The sequence below is a fragment of the Danio aesculapii genome, chromosome 18, assembly GCF_903798145.1.
Source record: "Danio aesculapii chromosome 18, fDanAes4.1, whole genome shotgun sequence".
NCBI lineage: Eukaryota > Metazoa > Chordata > Actinopteri > Cypriniformes > Danionidae > Danio > Danio aesculapii.
The window spans coordinates 55,161,867-55,181,864 of record NC_079452.1 but is presented as its reverse complement, the minus strand read 5'-3'; the positions used below and the strand labels follow the sequence as shown (position 1 = coordinate 55,181,864).

The 19,998-nt window shown below is 33.2% G+C and overlaps 1 protein-coding gene across 2 annotated transcripts in view; it reads right to left on the bottom strand.

The window, feature by feature from the left end:
* The window catches only part of luzp2 (leucine zipper protein 2), a 256,529-nt gene that overhangs the window by 90,324 nt on the left and 146,207 nt on the right, over positions 1-19,998 (bottom strand). For both annotated transcript variants that reach the window (XM_056478281.1, XM_056478283.1), the window contains exons 3-4: positions 15,672-15,742; positions 2,021-2,102 (exon numbers count right to left, since the gene is read on the bottom strand). In XM_056478281.1, the coding sequence (XP_056334256.1) occupies positions 2,021-2,102; positions 15,672-15,742 (153 nt within the window). The remainder of the gene's footprint in view (positions 1-2,020; positions 2,103-15,671; positions 15,743-19,998) is intronic.

The window sequence follows — 19,998 nt, the reverse complement described above, 5'->3', positions numbered from 1 at the left end:
ATTCTGAACACGAGCCGCTGTGTCTCTTTCCCCCGCAGTACTGCACGCAGCCACACACAGAGATGAAACAAGAAAAGTTGCATGCAGATAATTGTGTATCTCCTCCAGAGTCAGCAAGGTGCTTCCTACAGTTTTCCATAATTACTGTAACATAACTCTTCCAGAACGAAAGGTAAATGCCTAAAATAGAATAGACTCGCTCCGGCCCTTACACGCCGTCTCAGTGACTTTAATGAGGATTCCAGCTTTTTCCTGGTAATTAGTTTCGATGGGGTGAGCAAAGAGAGTGCAGCGGTGACACAGCAGAATGAAGCCAACATTCTACATGGAGGAAATAGGATTTTTAACATGCTTTAATACAGCAGTAACAAAACCTAGAAAGAAGAAATAAATAAAAATAGAGAATAGAGAAAAAAAACTATAATTTCTGGACTGATCTACATAAGACAGATTTTTCATGTATTTTTATTTTTATTTTACTCTAATGTAATGTTTCAAATATACTTTTTTATTTTTCTATAATTTATTTTAAATATTAAGAAAACTTTGACAGCATTGTAATAGTCTTGTGAAGTATACCCACAGTTATCTTTATCTTTGGAAACCTGAAAACATTTCCATTTTCAGATTTAAAAATTAGAAGTGAAAGCTCTTTGAGTCAATTTGTTGTTTGTTTGTGTGTTTGTTTGTTTTATTGAAAATTAACTATCTACATTTTGTCTGTAACTCAAAGTGGACAGACTGATTGATTGTTTGCTTGCTTGCTTGCTTGCTTGATTGATGGATTGATTGATTGGTTGATTCATTCAATGATTCTCAAGGTGGTCGAGGTTATCTGATTTTTATTTCAGTATGTGCAATTCATAATATTAAGTAGTTATAATTATGGAATCCCGTTTCAGTCACAAGTTTTGCCTTGAACAAGTAATTTTATTTATTTATTTATTTATTTATTTATTTATTTAGTTAGTTAGTTAGTTAGTTAGTTAGTTAGTAGTAGTAGTAGTAGTAGTACACTGTAAAATCCAACAGTCAACTTATCAAATCAAATAAGTGTTCAATTTACTGAAAATTAATTCTACTTATTTGAAAAGAGTTTCGAGCTAAGTGTTGATGGTAATTACTTAATTAAATACCTCATTACTTCAACTTAAATGGATTAAGTTTGCAGTACTCATATAGATTCGTTTTTTTAACTCAAATGGTTTGTAGCAATTGGTTTCCTCAAATGGTTTGAGTTGCCGTAACTTATTGGGTTTTACAATACTCAAATTGCTTCGTTTACTGAAATGGAGTAAGTTCACAGTACTCATTAGGATTGTTTTTTGAACTTAAATGGTTTGTTGCAATCGGTTTCCTCAAATGATTTGAGATACCCTAACTAATTTGGGTTTTACAGTGTAGTAGTAGTAGTAGGATTGGTAGTAGTAGTAGTTGTTGTTGTTTTTGTTAATAATAATAAAAATAATAATAATAATAATAATAAAATAAATAATAATAATAATTATTATTAGTATTATTATTATGATTATTATTTGTTATTATTATTGTTGTTGTTGTTGTTATTTGGTATTATTACTATATTTGTTATTATTATTAATAATTATAGAATATTTTTTCAACTAATTTATCTATATTTTTAAAATGTTATGTTTAGAGGGAATTTAAGATTTTCTAAATTTGTTAAGATCATACTTTTTCCTTACAACACAGACTTAATTAATTAATAATTTTTTGCTCAATTTCAAGTTAAACACTTATTACACAACCATTCATTATTATGAATTGACAGGTTTATAAATAATTAAACAAACAAATAAACAAATGATTGTAACTGATTAATCCCCTATGAACAAGTAAACTGCATGGATTTGTGAGTAATCACATAAATGGCAAAATGCCACAGCCCATTATCATTACTATTTTGACCCATGCATTCCCCAGAAGCCAAGTTAATGTGATTAGCTGTTTGAGCCGATTGTATTTGTATAGTTTAACACATCAGTTTAAAGGGTCTCACAGTGGCCTGCTGTTTCTCTGCACGCTCAGCTGCATCATCCAGTTGTTTCTGCAGAGCTGCCTGGAGTGACTTCATCTCATCCCTGTGAATGAGAGAGAAAAAATAAATGGAAAACAGTGAGTGAGAGAGCACAGGGGAATAGTGAACACAATGACCACTCTAGGGCCTACTTTTATCTTAAATGTCTCATATACACATTCTAAACCACACATACTGTCATACCATTTCTGAACATGAGCACAACAAAAAGATTCACCAAACCTGAGTATAAATGACTACATATGCATAAAAATAAATAATATTAAAATAAAATAATGATAATGTCAATGTGTAAGATCTGCATAGGTAATTTTTACCAAATGTTACAATTTTTTGTACTCACAATAGCAACAACATAATGTACTAAACTGTTTATTAAGCATATGTATTTGTTATACTTACAGTAACTGTACCAGTAAAATGTTTTGAAACAAGTAGCCTCTTCTGCTCACCGATGCTGAATTTATTTGATCAAAAGTACAATAAAAAGTCAATTTTGTGCAATATTAGTTCCCAGTGAACTATTTTCTAGATATATTTAAAAATGCAATTTATTAATTCATAGCTGTATTTTCAGATGTGTGCCTCCAGTCTGAAGTGCACATTAGTATGTTAATTTTGTGATTATAAGCAATATTGAAAGCAGTTTAATATTTTTGCCAAAATCATGACATACTATTATGTCCAAAAATGATGTTTGTTTTTATTCATCAGACGTGTTAAATCTATCAAAATTAAAGGCATGTATAATGTTACAAAAACTTGTTTAATATGCTGTTTTTTAAAATAATTTTCTATTTATCAATGATTTCAGAAAATTGTAATGTACTGTTAGCACTGTTATGCTAATATAAGAAATTATAAATTCAATCAGCTTACTAGAATAATTTCAGAATGACCATGTGACCTATAAAAAACAGAAAACATTTCACAATATATATTTTGAACAAATGCAGCTTCAAAAAGCATTAAGCAGAATAATGTTTCCTAATTTGATAAATTTATTGTATATGTTACATTAATCAATAGCAATTTTGTTTTATGTAATAAATATGTCATATCGGTAACCCTTTTAATAACTATACACACTATAAATCATTTACTAAGCATTAGCATCTAGTGAATTCATTATTTGTTAAGCATTAACTCAACATTAATAAACGTTAGTAAGCAGTTTATAACTGCAGTTACAAATGCTGTATTCTTGACTTATAAGCACATTTATAATGTGCTTAATAATTGTATTTTCATAATTTGAGTCACTAATTTTTCATTACTAAATTAAGTGTTGCATTATTTGCAAAGCATTTGTATTTAAGAGTAGTCGATGGTTTTTCAGATCATTCAGAATGAGTAAGTAAATGATAAGTAAACTATTGAAATCAACGTTTATATCCTTTATTATTCAGGTGTATAGTAATGGTTACTAAATGCTTTATTAACACAACTTCATGCAGTTTTGTGACCTAATCTAATATGAGGACTATTTATTCGTAAATCCCTTATAAATGACAATTAAAGGCTTAGTATTCAATGAACAGTAATCCTATCTAAATATAAAACTACTGTAAAAATTGGATAAATCAACAATTTAATAATTTAACAATATATTATGACACAACATTTCAATGTTATTTAGTGATGGCTAAATTATACAGTAATTTTATTTTGAATAAGGCTGCAAAGATTTTAAGAATTTAACTGAGCCTTTATTTGTCATTTATACAGGATTTATAAAGCATAAATAGTCCTCACTTTAGATTAGGTCACAAAACTGGATGAAGTTTCATTAATAAAGCATTTATTAACATACAAATTAACTATTAGTATATATATATATATATATATATATATATATATATATATATATATATATATATATATATATATATATATTCACATTATACATGTACTTGTGACTTTTATAAAAGACTTTTGACTTGACTTAAAAGTCAAGAATAGAGCATTTGTAGCTGTATTTATAAGCTGCTTACTAACGTTTATTAATGTAGATTTAATGCTTAACAAAAAATGAATCCACTATTTGCTAATGCTTAATAAATGATTCATAGTGTGTAGTTTTTATAAATTGTTACCGTAATATTAAATATGGTTTCATCTAAATAATATAAAATGTTCATCTTGTTCATATTAGCATAATTCTGCCCAAAGGCATAAAGCAGATGAAGCTTCAGTGAGATATATAGCATTATCACCAGGTTGTGGAGACATTGTGTGTTTTGAAAGTTATAAAAAAAGAACCGTTTGCTGAAATTCGGCAAAGATTAAACTACTTGACAATCCATATTGTCAGAATCTGACTTGGGTTTAAACATTCTTCAAAACCAATTCCATTACTGGTTGTTTATGTTAACAGTTGTACTTGAAGTGCTAAAAGATGAAACATATGAGTATGGTTAAGAAAAGTATGCTTGATGTGTTTAGCCAATTAACACTCTCCATGCAGCTAGCCAATCAAAACATTCTCAATCAGTTTCAATGGAGAAGGTGATGAGACAATCTACCGTACATAAAAGTAAAGATTTATTATTTGTGTTTTCTACATTTAAAATGTTAAACCTGACAAACAAATCAATGACTTTAAATCAATAGATTATTGAGTCATAAAACAGTACACTGTACAATATTATGTATGGTTTGCACAAACTTATTTTAAACGTTATTTTGGTTTAGTTTAAGATTAAGGAATTATGTAAATAGATCCTCTAAAATCTAAATTAATAAGGCTAAAATCTAATTTCTAATCAGCAATATTAGATTTACTTTAATTTAGGAATTGTTCCTTACTAAATGCTCTGCAGGAAAAAAACAAACAAACAAGCATTTTATTTGGCCATTCAAACAGTCTTGAGGAAAACAAACTATAATGAAATAAATAACTGGAGATAAATAAGCAAGAGGAGGGGGCATAACTGTTGTAAACTTTTTGTCCCTGTGGTGAAAACTCACCAAACTTTGCATGCATGCGGGGTCTGTGGCTAATTGCATTCTCTGTAATTTTAGGATGGATGGGATGTATGGTTGCTTAGCAACTAGTAGATAAATTTGCAATATTCATAACATCAGCCCTACTACACTGTTTGAGTTTAAGACTTAATATTTCACATGAAACTCTCTCATCTCATGGTGAAGAGAAATGCCTCAAGGACCACCAAGTTTTAGGATTAAGATGTTTTTTTTCTGTATCTGACATTTAGACAAAACAAATGAACCAAAGATTGGAATGCTCATCCAATTGACCTAATGAGATTTTAACCTGCTATTTTTTGGGAGTGGATTTTATATGCTTGCAAAATGTATTTTCATAGATCTGTGAGCCAAAATGTTTGAGTGTCAGTGCAACTCAATCTTCACAAAAGGGCACTGCAGGTACACGACAGCCACAAGGGCTGTACTCAGGAGGACTTTCTGAGTCATGAAATGACAAAAAGCACAGCCTAAACTTCTGTTGCTTTAATAGACTTAGACATGTGAAGGTCACTTGACTACAAGACTGCATCAGGTGCACCCTTTGGGTCAAGGCCTATAGTAAGTCCATTTTTTTATCTTCTTTATGATGTCTTCCTATTCCAGCTGGATTCCATTAATTGATGCTTGCAGCTCAATTTAAATTGTATTTTTAGTTTAATGAGACAAAAGGGTCTACCTATTATCACTCATCAAGTGGCTCATTTATAGCAGTTTGTGAACTGTAATAAAAAAAATAATTTAACATAATGCAAAAGTATGTGAGAACAAGCAAAAATGCTTCCATTTCATGCTATTACATTATTATTACAGAATTTCTTAGTGAAAGAAAGTGGAATTGATAATTAACATAATTCCAAAGTTGTTCTGTATTTCGTCCATTTTGTTGGAAATTTGCAGAATCTATTCTTCCGTCCATTTAGAGATGTTCAGCCAAGGCTCACTAGGAAAAGGTGCCCATGGAAATATTTCTACAAAATTACATCACAATGGATATCACACATTTTAAGACATGTTACAGTGATATCATAAAGTAAGTTATTGTGCAAATGTGTGTTCAGATTTAACAGGAACAGATTAGTGTGGATCTAGTTATGCTTGATGCAACCCAAGCTCATTGGAGACATGTGCCCATGGCTACACATTTGAGAACTGTGAAATATGGGCCCAGGGCTACGCATGCTTGCAGTTCGTGCTTTCAAATATTCACTACAGGCTGCTGTGTGCAGTTTTAACAATCTCAAATACATCACTGAGGCATGCTTTCTTATACATGCTGTTTCTCATAAATCCACCAGAGGCTAATGTGAACATTTCTATCAATGTAAATGTCTTTTTCGTGCAATTCAGTGAGAAAAGCTGGTCAGCTTGGTGTGTGTCTATCAGCTTGTTATCGACTTCCCAAAACAATTTTTAACCTTAAACTTTACATTTTAACCAGATTTAGAGTGTTTATGGTTATGTTTGATGATTGAAATCTCTGCACTGGCATAATTATAATATATCTATTTTTTAAAAACAATATTCTGGAAGAAATAGCTCTGAATGTCTTTATGAATGGTCAAATTTAATAACCCTTTTGTGAAATAATAATTTTTTTCCAGTATTTGCCAAGCGCTGTTTTTCTCAAGTGAAGTTTTGTCTTGAATACGTTTTTGTCTTGAAGTGTAAGCAATCGCATTGCTGTGTCCATAATGACTTGAGGTTTCACTTTTGTTTCCAAAAGTAATTTGAGCAGTGTCCAATAGTAACAATTCACCTGATTCACGAAGCGTACAGTTCACAATACTAATCTCACGAGTCACAATTTTGTCACAATTTTTAAACAAAATTATTTGAGACAAATTTAAGGTAAACAAGAACCCTTTCATTTTTTTTCTCAAATGCTGCACACTTTATTTTTTTTACAAAATAAAATATTTTCTGCAATAACTAATGTTACAATCTTTTCAGGTCTAGGGATGTGACCGCAACAGAAAATAAATGATTGGTGGTGGGAGATGTGCAACAGCTGGGAAAAGAGAGAACTCTAATCTCCCCAAACAGAATGGCTAGAGACTTAAACACAACAAGGTCAAATTATGAAAAAGCTAAGTTTATTTACATATATCAAAATGCAACAAAGAAAACAGGGTATTAATTCAGAAGGGAGCAAGGCCAAAACAACAAACAAATTAAAGCTAACTCCTAATATAATCTCTTGCTAATCTAAAAAGAAAAAGAAACAAAAATACATCAACATAAACTAACTCCCTTTACTGTCATAAACGGGAAAACTGATTCAAAACAAAATGCTAACCACCACCTTCCTACTCAACCCTCAAAATAAACAAAATAGAGATTAACAAACAAATCAACCAGACTCACTTCTTTTTGGGCAAATTATTAGATGTTAACAAGAAGATCATTAAAAGTAAAAGTTTGACTTCAATAGCTTCAACACACATGAGCTATTAAAAATAAATCAAATCTTTAAAGCTCAAGTAAACAACAGGTCTGTATGTGGAGAAGAGCTCTGCCGCTGCACGATCTAGCCACGACCAACACTGGTTTGAAGTGGAGCACAGGTAAATATTCTCTCTCCTCTCCCAACATAGCCAATCACTGGAAAACTTCAATGATCACTACCAGGTGGACACAATTACCTGCAGGGAGAGAGACACAGACAGAGAGATGGAAAAACAACACCAAGCACATTGTGCACACCAAAGATACAACTCAGGACGTAACACCCCCACCACTAAAGATTACACAAAAATCACAAGCACTCATTGACTGTCTAAACAGTGACCCCTAGACAGGGCATCAGCGATGATATTATCAGCCTTCTTTTTGTGACGAATGTCAAGATGGTATTTCTACACAATTAGAGACCAACGCATCAATTGTAACACAATTGTGTTAGACATGCAATTTAAAAACACTGGAGGGCTGCGATCTGTACACACTACAATTGTGTTATCACTTCCTCCTAGATCGACTTCAAAATGTTGAAGGGCTAACAGGAGGTAGACTCCACACTCCAGGACAGGTTTCAGCACACAGACTGGAGTATGTTTGCTTCCCAGGCCACCCGTGGCTCTCACACAGACATTGTTAGTTACACTTCCTCTGTTCTGGAAAACATCATCACCACCATAGACAGTGTTACAACCCAGAAATAGATCACTACATACCCGAATCAGAAGTCATGGATGAACAAGGAGGTGCACTTCCTGCTGAAGGCACACAACACTGCCTTTAGATCAGGGGATGCACAGGTCTACAGCACTTTCAGGGCTAATCTGACGAGGGGCATCATAAAGGCCATGCACTGTTACAAGTGGCAGGGAATCTAGGCCATCAGCAACTACAAACTCAGCCAGTCCACACCCACAGCCACAAATGTCTCCTTCTTGAACGAGCTAAATGACTTTTATGCCTGCTTTGAAAGAGACAGTAAAGAACCCTACACCAGGATCCCTTCCTCAACCGACCACTCAGTTATCACACTCACCTCCTCAGAAGTCTACACCGCACTGAGTCGGATCAATGTGCTTAAGGCTGCTGAACCAGATAGTATTCCTGGGCGTGTCCTCAAAGCATGTGCAGAACAGCTCGCTGGGGTATTCACAGACATTTTCAACCTGTCGCTTAACCTAGCAGCTGTTCCAGCATGCTTTAAAACCATCTCTATTGTGCATGTATATATAAATAGATCAGGGAGAAGGGCCTTAGTCAGAGAGGAGATCAATAACCCAATGTCTAAGCTCCTTTTTCTGTGGAGCATTTTTCTGTGGACAGAAAATAACCTTACGGAAGGACAACCATCTGTGCAGCAATCCACCAATCAAGCCTGTATGGTAGAGTGCCACTCCCCGGAATTTGTCAAAAGGCATCTGAAGGACTCTGAGACCATAAGAAACAAAAATTACTGGTCTGATGAGACTAAAATTGAACTCTTTGGAGAAAACCAGGCACCGCTCATCACCAGGCTAACACTATCCCTACAGTGAAGCATGGTGGTGGCAGCATCATGCTGTGGGGATGTTTTTCAGCAGCAGGAACTAGAAGACTAGTCAGGATAGACTTCACAGCAAAGCTTCACGGCAAAGGCTGTGAATACTTATGTACATGCAATTTTTCAGGTTTTTTATCTTTAATAAATTTGCAACAATTTCAAAAAATCTTTTGTTTCTCATTGTCAAAAAATTCTCATTGTCATTATGGGATATTGTTTGTAGAATTTGGAGGAAATAAATGAATTTAATCCATTTTGGAATAAGGCTGTGATATTAACAAATGTGGAAAATGTGAAGTGCTATGAATACTTTCCGGATGCACTGTATATGATGAGCTACCAAGCTAACTGGTCATGCCTGAAAAGTTGGTCATAGAGATAAGCGGTCAGCGGTAGGGTGAAAAGGACCAGAAGTCATCATCTGCATCATACTGTCTTGCCGCATTCGTTTTACACAACAAATACAGATCTAACATTAAAATAAAACACTGGTTATGGTTGTAAAAAACAAAACAAAAACAATTTCGGTTTAGAGGCCAAAATGATCGTCATTAAATTTTCAATAACATCTAAACCTCAGTCAAAACCAATAAGAATGAATAATCATCTCTCAAAAACAGTCAAACTGATTTATAATAAGCAAAGTTTTGAAGTCACTTTTTGCCACATTGATTTCAGCCCCTCATTGTCTTTGATTGCAAGAAGTCAAGTTGGACACAGTTTTACTGGATGGAGCAATCTTCCCAAAATACAAACAATCACAAATATACAAAACACATAAAAAAAACACTAGGATTGAATTTTGCCGTATTTGAAGCAATGTTGATCTGATATTGTTGCAATGCTGATTCTATGTACTGAACAATATTGATTGTTATGTCTATTTATTTAAATATTGTCGACTGTCGAAATAACATTGTTCCAAAACAACACCTCATGTTTAGAAAGCCTTGTTAAGTCAAAATATCAAACCTTTATTTTTGTCAAGTGTAAATAACATTTCAAATCCAATACTGTTGATGTATTTTCGGAATATCATATTTCGTCACCTTATAAGGTTCTATCTCACATTTTTGTCAAAGTTATTGAGTTGACATATTCTTATTAAATGACAACTTATTTACATTATGGGATATTTTTTATAAGTTGTTTACATTTTAAGACTTTTTATTTAAAAAACAAATGTTACACACATACTGTTTGCTATTGAATACAAAAACTTTGAAGGTGTTTATAACTCCAAGGTGACGATTTATGCTTCACTAAGCCTCTGAGAAACATTTCTGCATGTCGAATTGCAGGATGAAATTCAGCATCCATTGTCATTCTCCTGCCTTGCGTAATCGCAAATGTCCATGAGATGGTCTGCACATTTCGTTTTCTACCAGGTGCTTATATTGTCATTTTAATCAAGAGAGTGAAGGTCAGAAACTTCAGCACATCTGCCCTGAATTTCAATATCTGTCTGCTGTTGATTGGGGTTAAAAATAGAAGCCATTACGTACACCTGACACAGGAGGAAATTGAATTCTGTCACTAACTCTCTACAGCCAACATGGATGAACATTGATGGATCCAGTCTGATGACACAATGCCACCACAAGTGAAGCATGAATACAGACGTCTGAGACCACTTTGACAATAAAGGATTGAAAATAGGTTGGTGAAAAGTAACTAAGCAACATTTAATGTCTATAAAGCGTATTGTTTTCCTAGTGATGGGTTGCAGCTGAAAGGGCATCCGCTGCATAAAACACATGCTGGATAAGTTGGCGGTTCATTCCGCTGTGGCAACCCCAGATTGATGAAGGGACTAAGCCGAAAAGAAAATGAATGAATGAATGAAAACTTGTTGTTTCACTGGAGGCATGATGGAAGCAGTCTCTAAATAGAAGATAGATTTCATATTTTCCTAATAGAAAATAGTACTAATTTCTAAATAGTAAATATGATTTCATATTGATAATACATGAGTCATCACCAAAATACAGCATTAGAAATAATGACGTTATTACCCATTTTTAAACGGATAATTCACCCATAAACATGTATTTTTACTCACCATTTCTTCACACTTCACATGTTCCAAACCTATTTGAATTATTTTTTGTCTGTTGAACACAAAAGAAGATATTTTGAAAAATGTTGGGAAAAAAAAATTATTGCTACTAGTTTTCAACATTCTTCAAAATATCTTTGTGTGTGTGTGTGTGTGTGTGTGTGTGTGTGTGTGTGTGTGTTCTGTGTTTTACGACTAAAGAGTTAAACCAATGTATCACTCCATTTTCCAGCATAAATAAACAGCAATTACAATAAAAGCTAGTTTTTAATTCCTTTTTATGTACATAATAATTACAAAATATATTGTTGTTTAGTTCCATAAACAAAACCGTGTTATGAATTACTACATTTTTCATTACTTGATCCAAACCTGTTTGTTAGAAACCAGACATCCATAGTACAAAAAAAAAAAATGGCTTACAGCTCCCAGGTTTTAACATTTTTAAAAATATTTATTTTTTGTGTGTGTTCTGAAAAATAAAAAGATGTTTTAAGAGGAAAAATCACCTTTGCATTGAATTGACTTCATTTACTAGCATAAATGAACAGCGATGACAGTAAAACATTTACTTTAATTCCTTTTTATGTACATAATGATTGTAAAATTACAAAAAAAATAATAATTGTGTAGTTGAACAATAATGAACAATACTATTATTATTATTATTATTATTATTATTATTATTATTATTATTATTATTATTATTATTATTATTTTTATAACCTTAATTTTACCAGAAAAGACAAATTGAGATTAAAAATCTCTTTTACAAGAGCGTCCTGGGCCAAGATTAGGCCCTCTACATGTCACATGGGTCTAACAGTAATCAAACAAAAAACAATTAACAGTTAACATTAATCACACTGACAAACAAACAATTCAAAACATCTGCAAGCCTGTTTCAATTTCTAAATCATTTATACTCTTTTTAAAGAATTCAGTGAAATCAATTCTTTAAACTGCAACTTTGTTTGTAGATTATTCCATGCAAAAGATGTTGCGTATTTAAAAGCCTTTTTTCCTCGTCTCAGTCCGCACTTTAGGAACAGACAGTAAATAAATATCCTGTGACCAAAGGCCCTAGCTAAGGACAGGTTTTTTACAAATGTAATTCTGGAGATATGATGGGAGTAAATCCAACATAGATTTGTAAACAAAGACTGTTATGAGTTAATACATTTGAATGTTTGCATTACAGAACTAGCCTCAAATAGCCTCAGCTGATATTAGTTCAATAAATTGTGTTATGCCACTCAATGGGATAGTTCTTAAAATCCTTAAAATGCTTGTGGAGAAAAGCTAAAATATTTTATGTTGCTTTAGTAAATGTATTTGTATCTTCACCATTCTGTGTTGCCATGATGCAAGTGTTCTGAAGTTCCCGTCGCTGAAATCCCATGACAAATCAATCTGATTTAAACCGATGCAGTCATAAAAGCTGTGTTAAAGAACCCTGTTGCTCTTGAAACTGGGAAATAACAGTCGCCGAGAGAGCTTTAGATGTATACGACAAATGGCAGAGCATCTGTCTGCTGCCGCGTGCATGTAAACAGTCGCTAACAGTCTCTAATTACTGATGTTGTGTGTGAGAGTGAGTAATTCATTAAAGAGTCTCTCAGAGAACTGTTTCCTTCACAGTTCATTTCATCTAAAGTTGACTGAAACACCACAAGGCTGAGATCCCTGCCTTTAAACTTTTCTTTTTTTTAATTAAAAGTTATTCCAAATCATATTATATTTTTTGGCACTGCTCACTTGGAGAAAAACAAAGCTATAGTAACTAAGTGCAAATTAACTCTATAAAATGAGGACTCGTGGGAACACTGCATATTTGTAACTTAGATTTTTATGTAGTTTTCAGGATAACAATTTACTTGAAGGGGCGGTGCAGGTGGGTAGCACTTTCACCTCACAGCAAGAAGGTCGCTGGTTCGAGCCTCAGCTGGCTGGTTGGCATTTCTGTGTGGAGTTTGCATGTTCTCCCTGTGTTGGCGTGGGTTTCCTCCGGATGCTCTGGTTTCCCCCACAGTCCAACGACATGTGCTATAGGTGAATTGGGTAAGCTAAATTGTCCGTAGTGTATGTGTGTGAATGAGTGTGTATGGGTGTTTCTCAGTGATGGGTTGCAGCTGGGGGTGCATCCGCTGTGTGAAAATTGTGCTGCATAAGTTGGCAGTTCATTTCACTGTGGCGACCCCTGATTAATAAAGGGACTAAGCTTAAAAAAAATAAAATTAATTAAATGAAATTTAATTAAGAGGGGTGATCATTACACTGTCATGACACATTTATAATCATGACATGACCATGTCATGAATATGAATGAGATTTTAAAGCATGCTTATTTCATTAAGCCGATTCGCTCAGTTAAGTCATTTTACACAAAAAGATGACATTGAGTAACTAAAAGATAAAGAGATGTCTTTGTTATGACTACTTCACACAAACAGTTACATCTTTGTCATGACAACTTGACATTAACAAGACAACAAAACCTGTCAGTGTCTTTGTCATTTTTATGACTTTTTTTTTTATAAAAATGTCATTAATATGGTTCTTGACTTCAATAAAGTGGTAAAAAAAATTATTGTTCATTAAGATGTCATTTAATTTCAGTAAATAAAAAGATGACATAGTTACAACATTATTTGACATTTACTAATAATGTATAAAGTGTTCAAAAATAATAGTCTGATGACAATCATGTTGATGACAGATTTATGACAGGTTATGTTGTCTTGAAATGTCAAGTTGACATGACTAAGACATTTGAAAGAATGTCATCTTTGCATTTAAAATGACATAACTGAGCTAATGACACTTAAAGAAGTGGTCCACTATGATATCATATTTTTTACTTTAGTGGATGTGTAATGTAGCTGTGTGAACATAAACAACATCTCTGAATATAACTCGCTTAAAGTTCAATGCAAAGGGACACTGGCTTTTACAGAGTTAGCTGGGCAAAGCCTACACTGAAAAAAGTTTGGGGACTACAAAAAAATACATCTGAGCTAGTGAGATCACAAACACTTCAGGTTATGCTCATTCACCATGCGCATACACCCTGCGCAGCGAAGGGGCATGGCCAGAGGCACTGTAATGGTATAGCAGAGAAGGCTAAAATGCAGTCCAAACGCTGCTATTTCCACAGAGATTCTCCTGTTTCTGTATTTGGGTTTTTAAAGGACACGACTCAAAGAGAGACATGATTACAATCGAATTTTAATTATGTTCCAGAGAATTATAAAAAAAAAATAGCTAGATTTGACAAAGGACAGCTTCAGAATCTCTCAGTTCTCTCTCAAATCTCCTCCAGCCATATAGAGGAAGCTGTGGATTGTGAGCTACAACCTGTAAGTATTTTTATTTGTTTAAATTGATCTATTACATTCACAGTTTCTAGCATTAACAATATGTTGAAGCAAGGACATAAACAAGGATGTAAACAACGGGAAATACTGTTTGACATCGTTAACAATTTAGCTACAAATTCATATATCCGTCAAACCCCTGTAAAGAGCCACAATCTTTACCAGTGCTGCAGTGTCTCTCTATGTGGCCACTTTCCCTGCGTTCTACATCTCAAATAATGAACTCACAAAAGATATGTGCACGTTTCATTATACTTACACATGCTTATCCTGAATAAATGTAAAAGACACTTGTCAGATTTTATTTTAAAGAGCAGGCATGAGGTTCAGCTGTGTCTTTTTCAGTTTCTGTCTGATTAATACACAAACTGATACGGCTAACAGCTACTCTGACTGATAGTGTTAACACAGCGCAAAAGTGCGTTCTTGTAGGAGCATGACATAAATCACAGCACATTATGTTAGCTGACCAATTAGAGCCTCTTGAGGGCCGGCAATTTAGAGAAACTAGGGAATATGACAGCCGTTTTCATGTTAGCAGAGTAGCTGTAAGTGAGATATATGAAAAAAAAAATGTTTCTACAAATGAAGCATGAGCACACATTGCTTTGCATCTTATAAACAGAACCAAGCCTTAAAATGCACTCTGGACCACCCCTTTTATGACAGTTGGCATTAGCATGCATGCAATCTCATTCATATTCATAAAGTGTTGTGTCATGATTATAAAGATGTCATGGCAGCAGTATATGAAGTGAACATCACTTCAAGAAAAGTGTTACCATTTTAATTTCTGTAGTGTTTTGTTTCTTACATTATGAATAAAAAGTTCTTGTTTAGTGTGTGTTTGGTTGTGTTTGTCTTTTAAAGTAGGTAATCAGTTTAATGTGCAAGAATGCACAAAATGATTCTATTTCAGATAAAAGCTGTTTTTCATACTCATCAAGTATTCCTCAATAAAACCATATCATAGAACTGTTCTGTGTTCCATTATTCAAAAATGGTGAAAACAATGATTCAGGAAATTAATTGGTAACACTTTATTTGAGGGCTTCATTTAAAATGTAGCCCTAAAGGTATTCATAATGTATGTTGCAATGGATTGTATATTTGCATTGCAGTAAGTCATTTATACAGTGCAAAGGAGAAGCTGCAGCGGCTGAAAAACAACAACAAAACTCGCTTCACCTTTGCTTGTGACTGAGCTCCAGGATCCTCTGCACATCCTTCTTGGGCACAGCATCCTCATTCTTCAGTGACTGCGGAGAAACAACAGAGAGCGTGTGATGTGCTTGCTGATGCATTAATGATGCTATATGATACTGTATTATCAGTGTGTTAAAGTTCAAGCTGTTTTTATCTACTGATTTGGCATGACTAATGCATCATACACTGTCAAATCTGTTCATCTGTAAAGACTTGACAACCGACTATATGCAGATTTTTTTGCAGATTTTTTCATTTCAAAAAGTCTGGAAAAACTGCGCTTCGGTGGGATATTTCAAAAGCATCTGTTTCTCTCCTCGGAGAAACATCAGTGAGATCAGAGGGAGGAAATCTGACTAATTCTCATTAAGCTTCATTTTCATTTTCTTCAATCGGCAAACAGCATAAATAATGCAATGCAAAACCTTGAAAGAAAAAGCTATTAAACCTTTCTCATTCACATATTTCTGGAATTGCATGTCAAAGAATTCTGGCGTTTATGAGAATTAAATATTTCCCATTAAAATATGAACTGCGTTGAGTCTGCTGAGGATTAGACAATCAGCTTTACACCATGTATTGACGGTATATATAAATTCAATGTTCTCATGATTTATAGTTTTTGTCAGAAAACCTATGGTCAAAAAAGCAATAATGTGATTTTTGAATGTGTCATATCCATCACTGCACCCACCACACTGTTTATACACTGCAAAAAAAATCATATTATATATATCATATCATATTTAATATAATAAACTAGCAGTTTTCCATATTTTATGATTCCTCTTTTTATTTAATTTTTATCCTCATTTATTTTTGCTTTTGAATTGTATTGTGGGACCTTGATCTTTCTTCCAACAACTTTTAACCTTGAAATGTTTGAAAAAGTGATTTTATTAAGATTTAAAATGTATATATGTTCTCGGTTGGTGTAGTAAATTACGATACAAAAACCTTGCAATAAAATGGCTGTCCATTTTCTGTTATTTTACAGTTAATTCTTTATACATTATTTCTTTCACTCATTCATTCATTTCACTTCGGCTTAATCACTTATTTATCAGGGGTTGCTATAGCGGAATGAGCCGCTAACTATTCCAGCATATGTTTTATGCAGCGGATGCCCTTCAGGCCGCAACCTAGTACTGGAAAACACCTTTGCATTCACACACAAACTCATACACTATGGCCAATTTAGTTTATCCACTTTACTTATAATGCATGTCTTTGGACTGCAGGGGAAATCAGAGCACCCTGAGGAAACCCACATGAACACGGGGAAAAATATGAAATCTCCGCACAGAAATGCCAACTGTGCCTGGCCCTCACCTTCTTGCTGTGAGGCAATAGTGCTAACCACTGAGCCACCGTGCTGCCTACACATTATGGGCCCTATCACACACCCGACGCCATAACTCATGGGTTTGCCAGTCTAAAAAAGAGGTGTGTTAAGGTGCGTTGTTGGCACGTTGCTATTTTGAGGAACTAAAATAGAATGCTCAGTTGACCAGCGGAAAGCAGGTCTAAAGTCCTGCGCTGAGTACGTTTGAGTGCGTTAAATGCCTATACACTGCTGAATACACACAGGATGTACAGCAATATGCCAATATCTTTACAAATGAAAAAGAAAGGAATAAAACATTACAAAAAATATTATTTTCTACATAAATACAAAAATGCCTTAATCTCGGGGGGCTTTTTTCAGATTATTCGTGACAATTTGCTTTTCATTCATTCATTTTCTTTTTGGTTTAGTCCCTTTATTAATCAGGGGTCGCCACTGCGGAATGAAATGCCAACTTATCCAGGACATGCTTTACACAGCGGATGCCCTTCCAGCTGCAACCCATAACTGGGAAACATCCATACACACTCATACACTACAGACAGTATAGCTTACCCAATAGAACTATAGCACATGTCTTTAGATTGTGTGGGAAACCGGAGCACCCAGAGAAAACCCACATGAACACGGGGAGAACATACAAACTTCACACAGAAATGCCAACTGACCCAGCCAAGGCTCGAACCAGTGACCTTCTTGCTGTGAGGCGATCGTGCTACCCACTGCGCCACCATGAAGCCCACAATTTGCTTTTGTATAATGTTATTATTATTAGTAGTATTATTTATTATATGCATATTTATATTTGTTTTAATAAAAACAAGTTTAGATTTGTCCTCTGTGGGGGTTTGGAGATTGGGTTTGGTATGCATCATCATCATATGGGGCATAAGAATAGGACATGCTTTTGGATATAACTTTTTGTTTTTTGACCACACTTCGTTATTATTGTTTATTTATTCATTTGCTGTAAACTAGAACTGAACTTAGAAATATTTTGAAACAAATCTTTGCGCTTAACAAACAAAATTTGTTAAAATTTGTTTAAATATGTAAGCTAATGGATGTCTTCAGTGGAGTGCGTACAACACCATTTCCTTATCCACAAAAGTAAAGGAGTAAAGTAAAGAGTACAAGTAAAGAGAAATGACACAACTCTCTCTTAAAGGCAATGGGAGATGAGACTCTGATTGATTTAATGCATGTTATGCCCAAAACACACCCATAACTTATTAAGAGAATAAGCACAACGCTGTTTGACCATGTCAAAAGGGATTTTTCCATCCTTTAAATAGCAAGAGTGGATTCGGACATGCTTCTAATGCTTTTGCGCCATGTGCTTTGGACTTTGTTACTAGATTTTTAAAATAGAGATTTTAAAATATTTAAAAATATTTATTTTATATTCTATTATTTCAAACTACTAAAATGTCAATAAATGTCATTTAAATCAACTGTAGGGTTGAATTATCAAACATTAAAAGTCGACAGAGCAGAGATTAAGGTCCATAATGCATTTTGCAACCCTAAAAAAACAGAAAACACTTGTGAATCATAGAAACTGTTAATTAACAGATTGTTTACAATGTATATATGTAAACATATACCACAAAAGCAGTCATAAGTGTCTTTTTTTAAATAGAGATTTATACTTCAACTGAAAGCTTAATAAATAAGCTGTATACTTATTATTATTATTATTATTTCTATAAGACAGGACAATATTTTTCCTAAGAAACAAACATTTAAAAATATGGAATATCATCATTCTAAGAAATCTAAATGCCTTTAAAGTTGTACAACTAAATGAAGTGCTAATCACACATTTCTTTTCGTTGTTTTTACAAAAAAATACAAAATACAAAATAAATTCAAGAAAAATTATCTCTACTTTATATTCTATTGTCTTTTTCTTTTTTCTTTTTCTTTTTTGCATTTAAAATGTATTATATTAACCCATTCAACGCATTTATAGCTATTGCCACCTGCACCTATGCAACATACTGTAAGACATACAATAATAGGCCATAATGTTTCTTTTTTATTACAATATAATAATTCATTTGATCATGTTTGGTTTTTTGCACTGTGGGAGGAAGAACTAAGAACAAAACTACTACTTAAAATTGTTAGAATACAATATTTATGTAATAAATAAAAAATCCTGAATCTTTTCTTTACTTGGTCACACCTAACAATAAGGTTTCATTAATTAATGTATATGCTAACATGAAGTAATTATGAACAATACATGTACAGCATTTATTATAGTTGGAACATTTAAATCAAACCATGCTTGTTAACATTATTTGATGCACTGTAAATTAACATGAACTAACAATAAACATCATGTTATTTCATAAACATTAAATAACATGAAAAAATACTGCAATAAATGTATTGTTCATTGTTTATTTATGTCAAAAATGCATTAACTAGCATTAACTAATACAACCTTATTGTAAAGTGTTACCATTTGCTTATTTCTATTTATTTACATTTATTATTTAAGGTGGAAAAAAAAACATATTTTTAAAAGTGTCAGTGAGACACATTGCTGCTGCTGCAATACATGATGTTTGGATTGCATTGCGTGCTCCACTCTTCCAAAAGCAAGAAGAGGGAATGTCGGTTGGAAAATAAATAAATTGTTATTTATCAGTTTAACACTTTACTTAAAGCATTCATATAAGATGCATTAGAAATGCATTTATAATGCATGTAATACATTATACATTTCCATAAATAATTCTATCCAAATTTAAACTGCACTGTAATATTTTTAGATTCCTTGTTACAGTAAGTCTAAACCTGGTTGCTTGTCAAGTGTTTTACTACATCATATTTTAAGTTTAAAATTGTATTACAAATATCATTCTAGTGCTGATTACTGCTCTTGAAATTACATTAATTATTTACATTATACATTATTAATTTGACAATTTAAAGGAATAGTTTATG